The sequence below is a fragment of the Epinephelus fuscoguttatus genome, linkage group LG13 (assembly GCF_011397635.1).
Source record: "Epinephelus fuscoguttatus linkage group LG13, E.fuscoguttatus.final_Chr_v1".
Classification (NCBI taxonomy): Eukaryota; Metazoa; Chordata; class Actinopteri; order Perciformes; family Serranidae; genus Epinephelus; species Epinephelus fuscoguttatus.
Genome location: NC_064764.1, coordinates 19,684,200 through 19,699,829, shown reverse-complemented (window position 1 = coordinate 19,699,829; position 15,630 = coordinate 19,684,200). Strand labels below are relative to the sequence as shown.

At 41.1% G+C, this 15,630-nt stretch overlaps 1 protein-coding gene across 2 annotated transcripts in view; it reads left to right on the top strand.

Moving 5' to 3' along the window:
• The window catches only part of igf2bp2a (insulin-like growth factor 2 mRNA binding protein 2a), a 79,302-nt gene that overhangs the window by 23,559 nt on the left and 40,113 nt on the right, over window positions 1-15,630 (top strand). For both annotated transcript variants that reach the window (XM_049595060.1, XM_049595059.1), the window contains exon 3: window positions 14,650-14,698. In XM_049595060.1, the coding sequence (XP_049451017.1) occupies window positions 14,650-14,698 (49 nt within the window). The remainder of the gene's footprint in view (window positions 1-14,649; window positions 14,699-15,630) is intronic.

Genomic DNA, 15,630 nt, shown 5'->3' with positions numbered 1-15,630 from the left:
CTCTCCTTATTTACATCTTTCTATTAAGCAGCTGAGTGAGTATCAACAGTGAGGAGCAGACAGATGTCAACAGGAAGGCTGTGGCTTCCATCAGAGCGGCATGTGCCTACCTGCCTGCCTCTCGGCCTGTGCCTCCCCGCCTCGGTGCCACAGAGAAAACTAATGCGTGAAGAGAAACAGGCAGGCAGGTAAGCCTGCTGAATTCTGATGAGTTCTCACCCGCCGAGGGCTGGGAGGGAAAACAGAAGCAGGCACCTGAACGCTACACACTGAGATGAGATGGTTAGCAGCACCGTGGAGTGGCAGCTTTGTTCACTCTGCAGTATCAGTGTGAAAAATATGTGGTTAGGGAACAATGAAGAAGAGCACATACAATGGGTGTTTTCTTACTTAGGATGATGGGGGGAAAGATCCTTGATGAATGCAAATGAATGCCCGGAGGAATAAAAGGATTTAATGAGACTGTACGTGAAGGAAACTGTCACCAGTAACACTTATTATTACTTTGGACATTTTAGTACAGCATATATATTCTTTTAGATGAACCAAGGACTGCCTGATTTTTTTTTCTCTCAGGGGTTTCTCTATAATTTAAGGAGAAATAAGCAATTTTCCTACAAACGCTCTCTAAAGGTTTTCTCAAAAACAACCGGTATGACACTGTTTTATTATACTGATTCAGGAAATTATTATAACAGTCAGTCAAAGCTGCTATAATTAATATTTTTTACATTCAACAGTGGGTCAAGTGATGACATGTAACAGGTGTCATTTGCAGAGATGAAGACAAGAGTTTTTAGCATCTTTCATCTCATTTTTTGGTTTTACAAAACGTAACTTCACTGTTTTAGTCGACTCTCACAGCTCTCAGCAGCGTCGTTTTCATCTGAAGGGGCTGTTTTCAGCACAAGAAAGCTTTAATAAATTCAGAGGCGAGACAAAGTTAGCAGCTAGCTAGAAAACATAGCCAGATAGCCAGATGTATAGCTCAGGAGCTGGTGGAGACCAAAAGCAGAGCTAAAAGTGAGCAATTATTGGACTTATATTTACCAAGTTGCCTGAGATACAGCTCTAATTAAATGCTAGTGTTGCTCACTATGTGCTGGATGTATAAATCAGCAATTGTCAGCTAAAGTTGTTAGCCATATCAACTTTAAGTGTAATGATAGGTCAACAATCCTGTATTTTTTTTTTCTTTTGTCCAAGGTTTCTGCATCACTAGGGATGTTCTTAACGGCTAATTTCCCCGACGTTAAGCACCGAAATTAAGAAAACACTCGGAAAACAGTCCAAACTGAGCACAGTTTCATCGGTAACATTTAACATTGTCCAAAAAAATAGTGCGTATTTTATAAGAGCCATTTGAAATCGTTAATAACCAAAAGATTATAAATGCCACTGAAATGTGTGGCACTTTGAACAACAATTCACTCAACAAAAGTTAACAAATATTTGTATTAGTTTTTAACGTCCCGACTCATCTCCATTGAAAATCAGATACATAGGCATGTGGTATCTCGCTCATGCATGAGCGAAATTTAACACACATACGTGTTCAGGTTTCTGAGAAGACATCCAGGCGTTGTGAGTATGTGTGAAGGCTCAGACTTACTTTCCGTGTTGACGGACAGCTGTGGACTTGTACCCTTTGCGCAGACACGCATGCGAGTCTGAGAGCACACATGAGTTTGTTTGTATGTGAAAGAGAGAGAAGTCGATTAATCGCTAGGTATCCCTAACCATCGCTGGTCTCAGAATAGTCTCTTTTTTAATGTCTTATCTTTGTTTTTAGGCCTTAAAATTGTTTCAAAATTTTCCATTGGGTTTGCTAGTAAAGTAGGGGAGACTGGGGCCAATTGTAACATTTCAAAAAGCACCAGTCAGAAACAAGACAGAACCACACGTGCTCTGCTGTGAATTTTTTCAAGGTTGTAGAGGTTATTGTGGTCCTTGGTATTTTTATGAAGGTATTACTTAACTATATTGTTACGATTGCCCCCGTTTTTATACAATGGCCCCTTCATGTGGGGACAGATGGATTTGTCTTCTGGTGTTTCAATAAATATTGTGACTCTAACATTGTTTGTAAAAACATTTGAAGTAGAACACAGATGCAAGTGACTTACATAAAAACTATCTAAAACATGAAAGAAGTTTTTGAGTAAGTACATCAAAAACAAGAATTGTGAGAATTGCCCCCAGTCTCCCCTGTGGCAAAAATACTTGACTCACTGTCAATCATATAGTGCAGGGAACAAAGAAAAGAGGTGTGGTTTATTGTTCATTCATTCATTCATCTTCTAACCGCTTCATCCTCTTGAGGGTTGCGGGGGGGCTGGAGCCTATCCCAGCTGACATCGGGCAAAAGGCAGGGTACACCCTGGACAGGTCGCCAGACTATCGCAGGGCTGACACGTAGAGACAAACAACCATTCACGCTCACATTCACACCTACGGACTCAGCAATAAACTAGCCCTGTCGTATACCCGATGGCTGTGCATCACCACCACAGCCACAATCTATTACTTTGTTGGTGTACCGTTAGGTGACAAAAATACTCGCTCAGTGGTCATCAGCCCTCTCAGCCTGCTGGCCTTGGTTCTTTATTTTCCAGTTTATTTTTGGGATCCTCAAGAAGGTCTCCAGTGATTTTCTCACCGGCCAGTTAGCCCAACAACAGGGGGCTGCTGATATGTTCATGCACCTCTTTCAAACTCAACAGAAACAAAATAAAACTGTCTAAAACCATTGTGATTAGTTAGTCCACTGTTCCAAAAATCACCAACTCTGATTTGGTCAAAATAAACCTTTAATTCATTGAGTTAGATTTAAAATGCTGGATCACACTGTCTCTCACCTGACAGCAGAGCAGCAACTCTGTCACTCTTCGAAGGCAGAAGCAAATTAAAATGACAAAAAGCCAATTGTCGATACATTTGTCCCATAGTCCAGCAACAGTCTCCAGCACACCTCTGTCCAAGTGAAGAGCAAAACTTTTATGCACAGTAACGCACACATGGACTCCTTCTGGTTTGTAGTTGACAACAGCTTCTAACAAAGCCACCCACACTGAAATCCAGTGCAGCAGAATGATTCCCTTTCTGTTGGCATTTGAGTGCAATTTGAGCAACAGCACCACCAGTCGCTGTTCGCTCTCGGCTGCTCAGGCTCTGGAGGGCCCAGCCGGCAGTGCCCTCCTCTACTTCTCAGCTGCAACCTCAGCCGCTCTCCACTGTATTTCTTCCGGTGGGTGGAATAAAACCCTGCCTGAATATCCCAGTCGGCCAATACGCTGTAAAAAATGTCCTTGTCCATAACATCCTTTGCACTCATATGCCATTTTGGTGAGCATGCAGCTTGTTTGCAGTGCGAGATGAGAAGAAAGAATTGTTGAGATGGATACCCAGAGGTGTAGACTACCAATCCAAGCTGAAACAGTCTGTAGTTTTTTCCTAACACTTTATTTTAACCATCTTTAATGTCAGAATAATTTTCAAGAATTTTCCAGGAAAGAGTAATTTGGTATTAATTAAGAGCAGGGGTCAACAATGTTTTTTAAGGCCAGGGACCCCTTTGCTCAAAGAGAGACAGAGCAGGCACCCCTGACCACATTAATTTATTCTAAATCAGAATATTTTCGAGTCTTGTTTGCCTGTAGCTGTTACCAGCAGTTGTAGTATAGCCTGGTGCCTTAGCTTCACCCTCTGCACTTGTGTTGGCGGTTTCTGAGGTCTTGCTAGGTTACATGATTGCACAGGGATTAATTGGTAATAGCTAGCCTATCGTTAATGTTGTGTATAGTAAACTAAATACGTTTTATGAATAGGCCAGTTTATCTTCATTAATAATATGTTGGATTCGTGTTAATTTCAGACACATCTTACTTAAAAATTATTCAGAGGTAATTTGGTGGCCCCTCTGCAGTCACCCTGAGGACCTACTCGGGGTCACGGACCACCTGTTGAAGACCCTGGAATTAGAGAGAAAATATGCATGTCTTTAAAAGTAAAGCTCAGTTGAAGCTCAAGTAAAAATGGTATTTCATTATTAATTTGTTATTGGAAATGTTGCCCTTCATATATGCTGAAGTGTTTGCTTGCCTGAAGACAAATTTCCAATTTTACATGCAGACCTGCTGTGACTGCACTGACAAGTATACAAATTAAACACTGTCTTTATGTTGCTGCTTTTCATACCAAATGGCACATTTCTCTACAGGAAACGTTTCGGAAATGATTGAAAATAACAGACACGTAAAACAGAAGATTACCGTGATCTAGAATACAGTGCAAAATATGTTTTTTACACACTCTCTCTCACACACGTACACACACACATTCAGATGTTCTTTCAAAGATGAAAAAATGGCTCGCCTGCTACGTAATAAGATGTTTTGTGTTGTAGTTTATACTGTATACATAATGCACCTTTACATACAGCCTGCTGTGCAACATGTGAGCTGAAGAATTGCCTCGGCGTGTTTGTCCTTCTGGAGGACAGATAGCAACACATCTTTGTGGCTGAAGGACAACAACAATGCAAAGACACTTCTCTCATACAAATCCTGTTATCTCTGCTCCACAACAATTGGATGGGCCTTAGAGAAGTGCTTAGGAGCACTACACAGAAATGGCCTGAGCTCTGTCTTAATCCAGCAACAGGGAGTGGGACACAGTGGGAGTGCCGTCGGAGTTTGAAAAGAAGAGCCAAGGGACATCGTCTACGCAGTAGGGTCTCCTGAATATTGTTGACTTGTTGCTTCCTCTCTGAGATTTCAGGGCATTTAGGCGCTTAAGAGCTTAAGGGTCAAAGCTAGAAATTGGGTTAATTCAGATTAGACGAGTCTGTGGTTGGTGTATAAGGACCACCAGACTGTTTGACCAACCCACCCAAACTGACCCATATAGGATGGAGCTGCTTCACTGCTAGGCCGAGTATGAATTAGACCTTTTATCGATGCCAGCTGCAGTGAGATGTAAAAGAATAATAGCAGTGCTGACGCATTTGTCAGCTCAGAGCTTACAGTCTTTACCATGCCGATGCTGTGCAAGCTCACACACATGTACATGTAGCTGTGAATGTAGCCGATTGTCAGATGATCACATTATACTGCACTCAGCATAGAAATGTGGGACCATTACACATAAAAGGAGTGGATTAGTGTTGCTTAGACAGTGCATATGACTGGATTTGTAATATGATCATGTAATAGGTGCATAATCACACGCCTCCAGTGTGATTTACGACCGCAGAGGTTTTCATTTCCTATTTTATCTGGTATGGCTGTGATGAAGGCCAGATCATCTTTCATTTTGAAAGTCATCAATTATCTTGTGTGCAATATGAAGTCTTTCATCGGACTGTTTCTGGACCGATGGAGACTTCCTGTCTTTTTTGTGTCATCAAGTGGGGAGTAAACGCCTCGTCAGGAGGGAGGGGTGAAAAATACAGATTTCTGATTCTCTTGCGTAAGACTGATCTGACGATAGTGCTCACCATTTTATCACAAGGAATGAATAATCTCATTAGGCATTAAACGCGTGCCTATATTGGTGTGAAACAACGGCAAGGCAGCTTTTAATCGGACATCAGGATGATGATCAGTCGGTGAGAGCACTGACAGCTAAATGGACACAGGAGGAAAAAAATGACAGTTAAATGGAGAAACTTTATCAGTCAGGTGAACTTTCCATGTAGAAAAAATTAGGTGTGAGGTTTCTAGTAGAGGTGACTGTGTGCGCAAAAGTGTTTGTGAGGCAGCGTGCTCCGGACTGAAGGCTATTTAGGATGTCTTTTTATTCGTCCAGAGAGAGAGCCTCCCCGCTGGGCACAGGGCAGTGTGCCTTGTGAGCCAATCTCTGACAGCACGGGCATCCACGCGGAGGCGGGAGGGGAAAGGTAAACAAGGCTTTTAAAGGCTTCATTAGACAGAAACCTTGAGCGGAGAAGGAAATGTTTAATCATTCGCTCGTGAGTTTCTGTTTAAAAAAAAAAAAAAAAAGGGAAAAGGTTTTGCCATCATCCAAGGAACTCTAAAAGGTATCTGAAAAAAGACGCTCTGACTATTTTGTGTCACAGTTCATAATGACGTGAGTGATTTTACAGCACATGAGCTTATGACAAATTGAATAACCACTATGTCCTGTTGATGTATGTGCAAGAGATTTTTCAATATCACATATTTGGAACACAGAAAGAAAATTATCTTTCTTCTCTTTTATACTTGAGATTTTAAAGGTCATACCGGTTATTAATCTGCGTGCACCTTTTATTGCACTATTTTATTTAAAAGGCCTTGCCACACGAGTTCACACAAAGCCGATTAAGCCTATCGCCGCCAGGGAAAACTCTCTATATTTTGCAGTATACCAGAGTTCTGGGTCGGGTGTCTGTGGAGACATTCCCACGCTGGCACACTGGAAGTCATGTGCTTTACCATGCAGCGCTAAAGGGGTTAGGAAGAATGGGCTTAATTCATTCATTTAATGTCAAATTTGTTTCATTTTTGTTGTCTATTCTGTTTGGCAAACGCTTTTCATTTATATGTGTGTGATTCTGATGTTTTCTTTTGACAATATGGTGACACTTTGAAGTTAGGATATATTAAAAAAGGAAAGGAGGAGAGACCATAGCAGGAATACGGTGGAAACTGTGGTGAAAATTTTAAGAAACATCCAAGAAAAGTCTCTGGAGTAGATGTTCTAGATATAAAACGAACTTGGAGTTTAGAGGAAAGATTAAAGTGAAAGATATACTGTGCCTTAGGGATCAATCAATCAATCAATCAATTATTTATTTATTTATTTGTCACATGAAATTATACAAAGTAAAACTCCACTGAAATGTGATCCCACCGCTCATTTAACTTGTGCACTTTAATTTAGTCCCATGGCTGCTGCTTCATTTTTGTCAGTGCTTCTGGATGTGGAGTGATTTAACTGTCCACACAGCCCGACCCCAACAAGATGGCCACATGGTCACTCCTCTTGAACACGGCAGCTCCACACTGCAGCCACATCAGTCCTTATTCCCCGTGAAGCACATCTTCTCTCCTTCCCTCGCCAGAGTCCTCTGCTGTGTCAAATCGGTGTATAGAAAAAGAGCCTCCTGGTTGAATGGTGCTGTCCAACATTAAGCCAATTTTTGATGAATCTCAGAATACAATTCCTGATATCCCCATGGAAACGGATGCAGCAGGGAGGTCGTCCAGTTCATTTTGCAACACCTGTACAATGGCTATTTATCTGTATTTTTATCTGTCCAACCAACTAAATTATCTGTATCTATATCTGTACTCAGAATGGGCGTGTTTCTTGTTGTTATTTTAAGCCTGAAATTGATGAAGATTGATCAGATAATTATTTACAGAACAAGCTCAGGGTTGAGCTTCAGGTCATTTTTGATCACAAGAGTAAGAACTGAACACCGAAATGAGCTGTGCCTTCACCACAGTACGGATATTGACACATTTTACTGTGATGATACTTGTACTCACCAAATATTCGGCCCAACCCTGCTTAGGCAACATTTTCCTAGAAACAATGTAAAGACTCATACAGAAGTAATCCCTCTCAGTCATCACTTATGACACACTCTAAGTGTGTGGTGGTGTATTTGTCTGATTTTCTTCTATTTTCTGTATTTTCTGACATTTATGGGTGTGTACCCCCACAGCACCCAGGTGAGGTAAAGTGGTAGTGATCAGGCGCCATGAGCAGCAGGTAAAAAAAAAAAAAAAAAAAAAAAAGACAATTATAGTGAGGTGAAATAGCAAAAGAGAGTGTATCTGGGGTTGGCTCTTACTGTCACTTTCACTGGCGAGCATGTTTACAAAAAGTAACTGACATCATGCATAGTAAACCTTATAAAAAACGGAGACTTGAGGAGAGCGCTCCAGGGGGCAGGGGAGATATGTTAGGCTCCCCTTCAGGCATATGTTATAAGCATACATAGACAGTGTTTGTATAATTAGTCTGGCTGCCGGAGGGGGCGAGACAAAAGTTCTGCACTCCAGCTTTAATTAAAATAAAACAGAAACCTTTAAAAGCACTCCAGTGTCTCTAGTATCACTCCAAATTAATCCTTTACATTAAGGGAACCGTCTGTGTAACAGAATAGTTTCCCCTCAAATATTCATTCATAAGTCTTTCAGAGGTTTTAACCACATCTCATGGTCTTCTTCAGCGAATGAAGCTGACACAGGTGTCATCACATGGCTACATTTTGCTGCTAGTAAGATTTTAATGCAGGATTTTTAGTTGCAAAGTGTATTTTTATATTATTGCTCACTCAATGCATCTTCCACTGTGGGACACAAGTGTAGGTCACATGATAACAATCTGTCATATGTGGTTGTTTGTAGTCTAGATGTAATAGATCATAATCTCCCCAAACCTTTGACTCACAGTATTTTGTAAATGCCTCCTATATTTCAGATTGTGTTATGTTTTATGTCTATCATTTGTGGTGGACTGTCCTCAGCTGTTGACGTCTCGTCCCACCGCTTTTTTTTGCTTCCACCAAAGAGAGTTTAATTTCAAAGGCAGACACATGCTCTTTATTCAATCATCTCTGTCCACATGCAGCTCTGTTGTGACTCATGTACCCTGGACGCTAGTTAAAGCTGAAATGGATCAAAACACTTTTCTTTAGGACATAGAAAATGGAAAGGTGGTAGTTCAGATGGAGAGGGTGTTGTTCCTTACTACAGAGCTACAGCTAACAATTATTTTATCAGTTAATCTGCTTTTAATTTCAGTCTTCATTAAGTGTTGAACTATAAAACATTAGAAAAACAGTGAAATAAAGGCCTTCGCAATATCCTGCAGCCCAAAGCAACATCATCAAATGCTTTGTTTTATCCAACCAACAATTCACACCCAAAGACATCAATTTTACTTTAATGTAAGAGCAAGAAAAGTAACAATTCTCACCTTTGAGAACCTGAACTACCAGGTTTTGACCTCAACGATTAAATAATCATCCAGATTACCAGCGCTCTAAATGGGTCTACATATCACAGTGGAGGCAGTCTGCCAACAAATACATGGCACTTACCACTTATCGCCATGGATGCAGCCTAAGAGACCAAAACGGAAATCTTTGAGATTATAACGTAAATTTTTGTTTGATTTTGACAGTTGCTTGGGCCATTATTTTATGGGGGCATTTTTTTTTCTTTTTACTGTACTGAAAGGCATAGCAGGTAGGCTAATGTCTACTTAATCGACCGTATCACAGTCACTGTTACACAACTCTTTTTTGACTTGAATTTTTACTGATTTTCTCAACATACAGAACAAAAAGATAGCATACTTAAACCTTATATATGCAAAGGTACTTAAACCAGGTAAGAAAAGAAAGGCAAAGAAAAAAAAACACAGAACAAAGGGGTAGTGATTACAGAGGGTTTATGTGTGTCTTAGTGAGTTGTGGATCTTCAGGATAAACTAAACAAAATAGAAAGGATTATTGGACCATTGAGTCCGTCTCAAGACTCTTGGAAAAGTATGTATTTTATGAATAGTATCCAGTTTGACCTTCCACAGCTGCTGTTCCTTACTATAAACTTCCGAAAGGTTAGAAGCTGCTCCCTCCATGGAGATCATCTCCGGAAATGATTGAAGCCACAGTCCCTCTTTCCAGTTTGTTGCTATCAGTGTTTTAGCTGTCTGGCATCCAGTTGCAATAATTTGTGTATTGTGTTTTGACCAGTTTCCTTTAACCATGTAATTCAAAAGACAGCGACTATTACACAATTCAAGTACAAAATATTTATAAATGTATATATATTTATATTTGACAAATTTAAAAGCTCCAGTTGCTCCTGGAATCCACCCTGAATCTGCCCTTCTGCTGTGATCAGGATAATCCTGATTATTTTAGTAAAGGTATAAAAGTCCTGCTAAAAAAAAAAATTGAACAACATACATTAAAAGTTTGATCCAGAACAAAGAGTGGATCACGTGATCTAATTTGATTTAAACAGCCCATTTTCAAAATTTGATCCTACCTGATAGCCAAAATCTGATCAGATTACTTCTGGACACCTGGGCTGTGGTTCTAATTTAGTTGTGTATTTTGCAATATTTCAAATAATACTGGAAAAAAAATAGGTCTATTAAGTCAAATTAGGTGTCCAGTGATCAACACATTAATTTTAACTTTCAGTTTTTGCTTTCTGTACACACAAACGTGGGGAGGAAAACCTTGGAAAATGAGTGTCATTGTTTTATGTATTAGCCTGTCACAAACAATACAAATGAACAGATTTTCTTCTCTTTTTTTGTAATGAATGAATCATTGATCAACAATCATGATGCGTAACTGTAAATTTGGTGTATCATCTTGAGGCTGCTTGACAGCAAATTCCTGGGCTGCTTTTTCTTGCCAGCCCACCTCTGATAGTTGCTGATTAATTTTTTGACAATCAATAAATGGAGTAAACAGCTCATCATAGTAGCTCTATTCTTTACAGCTTTTTAAACCTAGTTACAACAACGTACGCAGGCCAGCTGAGCCTCTTTGACCTCGAGACACAAAAGTGATCAAAAGGTAAAAAAAAAAACAAAAACAAAAAAAAAAAACAGGTTAAAAAACAAGAAAAAAAATAGAAATAAAAAATAGTATTTATATGTATAATGATGATGATCAGACTATCATCTTTAGGAACACTGCAAACCTCTGGCGAGGGATGAATACCCTCTTTCTCACCTCTCTGTCCACACGCCCTCTCAGAGGTTAAAATTCCTTCGACTGCTCTGCACACATGTGTGTGTATTAGTATGCACGCGTGTTCGCAGACACGGTTCCTTACCTCGTGCAGGTGGGTGCAGTAAATATTAGCTTTTCAAATGAACATGGCCACCCTCAGATATTTAAAGGACGAAATTGAGAGGCTTTCTTTTTTTATTTTTTTCCTGCTGGCAGGCCGCTCCAAACCAACAGCAGACAGCTTGGTCACATTCAACAAACATTAAGTAACCATTGACTTCAGTCTGTATCTTCTACTGCAGCTCATTTTGGACTTAGGGAAAGGAGGAGCTGAGAAAGGCCGCTGGGTTCACCTTGACTGCAAACAAACAGATATTAGCAGAGGCCTGCTGCCTCGTATGATACCAGTGGATTATAAAGCAACACATATAACCTGGGGACATACAGTTGCTGTCTGTAGCTATAGACATAAACACTGCAGACACACAATAGTATATGTTGCAGGGTGGCACGTATCGTGGGCCTCTCCCTGCCCTGGAGACAGACAGACTGACAGAAAGCAGTGATCTTATGGTTAGCCAGCGGCCACAGGCATGCTTAAAATGAGACCTTGAAGAACTGTCGGGAGACACTGTCACTTTTTCCGAGAGATGTCCATTCAGGGAGCTACCCCTGCATATTTCAGCATGACAGACAAGCAAGTGGCCTTTAAAACATGTGCAAACTACAGAAAAGAAATTGAAGAAAGGGAAGTCTTGCTGATGTAAACACAGTGGGACAATAATGATAAAGAAAACCTAGTTTGTATCTGTCCTTCAGGAGTTCAGCTCACCTTACAGCGAATCCACTAGCATGCTTATTAACCTTAAAGAGCACAGAGGACGGCATCACAGTGCTGCTGTTCAGCGTCATGTAGTGTAACATTACATCAAGGTTACAGTTGGCAAATCAATTAGCAAAAACACAATAGAGAGCTGGGCCCTCAGAATCCACGGGGCTATTTAAGCAGACGACGCTGAATGAAAGGAGCTTTTAGTTTCCATATTGGGCAGCTTGGGGATGCCAGCGTTTGGGGCTGTTTTGAGGTTTGGAGTTGGCCTGAAACGCTTTTCAGCTATTGGCTGCTTTTGGACTGCAGGAGGTTGTTTACTACGTTGGAAAAAGGTGATGTGTTTTAGTGGCACAGGGTGATTTTTATCGGTTTACCCCGTGTTTGGGCACCGGTTGCCAAGAGAGATCTTTCATCGAGCCACTCGCTTTAAACCGCCTTCAGTGACAGAAAGCTTGCAGGCCACCGTGTGGTCGGACACGCTGGGGATTGTCAGGTTTTGTTTCTGTTTCTGGGCTTTTGTGTCCGCTGTCACTGTTTCTGTTGAAGGAGGCACATAACAGAGGAAAAAAACAGACTTCACAAATTTTTTTCTGCTGTTGTATTTATCAAAGTACAGCTCAGTATAAACAGGAAAGGATCTGTGACAACACCAGCGCTTTTCTGAAAAGTTCAGAGACTTTCCACTTCCGCAAAAAAAAAAAAGGCTATGTGGACACATGCCTTTAAAAGTTTTTCCATTAAAAAAAAAAATCTCTACCTGCCCTGAAACGGCTTGTATGTAACACCTTTGTCTCATTTAGTACGTTTGGTGCTATGCACATGCAAATTAATCCCTGTCTCTGTGTCCACCCACCCCTCATTCACTCATCTGCAGCTTGAGCACATCTGCTTACCTTCGTTTTGACTCAGCTCATTGTTCTCTATAAATATACCAGTAATAAATAACAGTAGCCTTTGGCCTGACTACAGTGTTATTAAACAGATGATAATGTGTTGCTAATGTTGGATAAACTTCATTCCCGATCACGAGCTCTGGCAAGTCGAGTGAACGTGAATTGTGTAAAATGCAAAATACTGATGCATAGGTACACGTGGTTTCTCCCTGCAAGTTGGCCGGATTGGTTCCTTAGATATGCAGTGGTGCCCCCAAGAGGGGTCAAAGGGGGGCATGGACCCCTGTTACAATTACCCACACAAATAATGAGAATTAGAAACATGTAATGTAAAATAAGAAACCAAAGTATATCAGTATTAAATTCCTTAACTCTCATGTTGACATAGTTTTCAACTAGCCTAGGCGAATTCCTGAAATTTAGTTATGGCTTTTGATTTCGGTGTGCCACCCCAAAATTTTCAGTGGCCCCATTTGGCGACCGCTACGAAAAATTTCTGGTGGCACCACTGTATATGTGATACATGAAACCCTGGCTGTCTGAATCTGTGCCTCTGAGACTGTAATCGCCACTCTGCAGTTCCAAAGTGGGAAAGCTCAACCATTATTTTTATTGGAGGGCAAACAGTTTCCACTGTTCGTGCCTTACTTACCTTTTAGTCAATAATAGCAGTCCATTCGTTTACTCCTCAGTTTTTTAACAATAGTGTTTAAAGTTCAGATGGGTGGATGAAGAGAGGAGAGGAGACGAGAGGGCTGTCCTAAATCCCTGTGACGCTGTGTTTCTCTCCTTCGTTTTTTTTTTTTTCCTTCCTGGAGCAGCACAATCAGAAAGAGTCATTCATTCATGTCCAGCTGCCGTCTCGGTCCTCTCGTCCTCTCCTCGCTGCTGACAGGAAATTCTGACCTGCGGTCTTTTCGGACGTGTTCGGAGAGAAAGATGCAAAACCTAGATGGAGAAATGTGTGTTAGTGTGTGAGCACAGGAATGAACTCTGTGTGTGTGGGTGTTATCTGCCTGCATCTGTGCGTTTATGTCTCCCATGAAGAATCCTCCTGAACTCTGATCCACCTCTTGTTATCACTTACCTTTCCTCCCCCACTTTGTCCCCGTGCCTCCACCCCCCCCACTCTCACTCCTGTAATGCCTCCTATTTGTCCCTAAATGAGTTTTTGGGGTATACGGTTGCTCAGCTGTGTGGCTTTTTCTCCACCAGCCTCTCTGCTTTTTAAATCAGCAGCTCTCATTGCGGAGCTGGACTCTCTCACGTTAATGTAGTTGTTAACAGCCTGTGGTCACCGGGCGGTTTGTGTGGCTGTGCTGTTTGAGCTGACATGCTCACTGGAGGGAGAGTGGAAGGCTGTGTGGAAGCTCTGGATCCCAAAATGACCGGGCAGAGAGGGACGCTGTGTGTCCCATTTGTACTTTTGTCTGTTCACACTCAGGGTTCTTTATTGTTAATCACAAATCAGATTCACAAAGTTGACAAGCAAAAAAAAAATAGAAATGGAGAATTTTCAAGAAATTCATTTGTTAGAACGGTTTTTTTTGTTTCTTTTGTTTTCTTTTCTAAAATTACAGTCCAGCCACCTGTGACTTCATCTTCCCACTGATCATGTCTCTGAATTTGTGTGTCCTCTACTTGATTTTGTCACCTCCTTCCTCCAGGACAAATCTCAAACAAAAACAGCTTTGTTAAATTACGAACAAGTAGGGGACAAATGATAGAAAACACTGTGCTAATCTCTAATCAGAGCATCTTGGATTTAAATTCAAATGATGTTATTGTTGTCAAACTACAGTCGTCTTTTGTGTCACATCCACGTCTAGTAGTGAGAGGAGAATAAGAATAGCACTCGTAGGAGGGTGTTACTGAGAGTCAGTAGCCACCGTCTAATAAACGTCTTCACCTACACACCTACGTATCCTTCAGCAGCTCTGTGATCATCCCTTGATTTGTGATACTGTCTAATGAGCTGTGGGTGTTTCAGAAACTTAAGAAGACTGTTAGATTACACACAGTATTCAGCTCTGACTCTGCATATCTGCCCTCGTCACTGCAAATGTCTCCGCTTCTCAGCTGTTGAATGTGTGTATTTGGGTGAAGTTTGGCTGTTCTGTAAACACGACAGAGGACTGTAACTCTCAAGTGTGCGAGTGTGTGGTTCAGGTCTGTTAAATCCACTCCGTCTGTGTCTCTCATCTCTGCAGGAGTCGGAAGATCCAGATCCGGAACATTCCCCCTCATCTACAGTGGGAGGTCAGTTGTTTGTCTGTGTGTGTATGTCTGTGTGTGTGTGTGTATCTGTGTGATGTCCAGTTGAAGCACCAGGTAGCACATAAACCAGTCTCCGGACCATGAGTCACCAGCTTTTATACTGTATTTCTCTGTAGACTTGAGTATTTGTGTGCATGTGTGCTTATATCTATGCCAGTGTTTGTTACTGTGTAGATGACAACGTGTCTGTGCATCAACATCTGTGACCTCGTCGGGGTCCAAGTTGTTTTTCTCTGTGTGAGTGTCTCTGTCGTCATGCCTGACGACTCTCCTGTGTCTCAGGGTTGCTATATATCTTCACACTTGTAGAAAACTTCCAAAACTTCTCAGACTACGAAGAAATTTAAAAGAATCAACATATCAATATCGACACAAGTGGACCATCACTCTCTGTGTTTGTTGCACTGGTATGAAACATTGCCACATCTCTTTTTTTACACTTAACTTTTCAGTGCAACCAAGGAAAGGTCAAAACCAAACTGACAATAGCTCATTAATATATGCATGAATATATACACATACATAATATGATACTAGTCCATACCCATTGGTAGCTTTGTCACCTTCTACCTATGCCAATCCTCAATGCCTATGTGCAGTTTCACATAGATTGACCACGTCAGTGAGTAGAAAAACGTGGGACAGACAGAATGACTGACTGACAGAATGACACTGACAGTTTCCGTGATTATGCACAGCATACCATACCATGACTTAGTCATACCAAAAATTAGAAAAAACAAACAAACATTCAGCCACAGGGGGAGCCACAGCGATCGGTCGCATTTTAGCCATTTTTCTGTTGTTATAGCACCACCCAGTTGCCAATTAGTTAAATTTCTCCAGTCACCTTGAGGCATCCTGTTCTACATATCTACCAAGTTTAGTAAAAATCGATATGGCGGTTAGGCCTA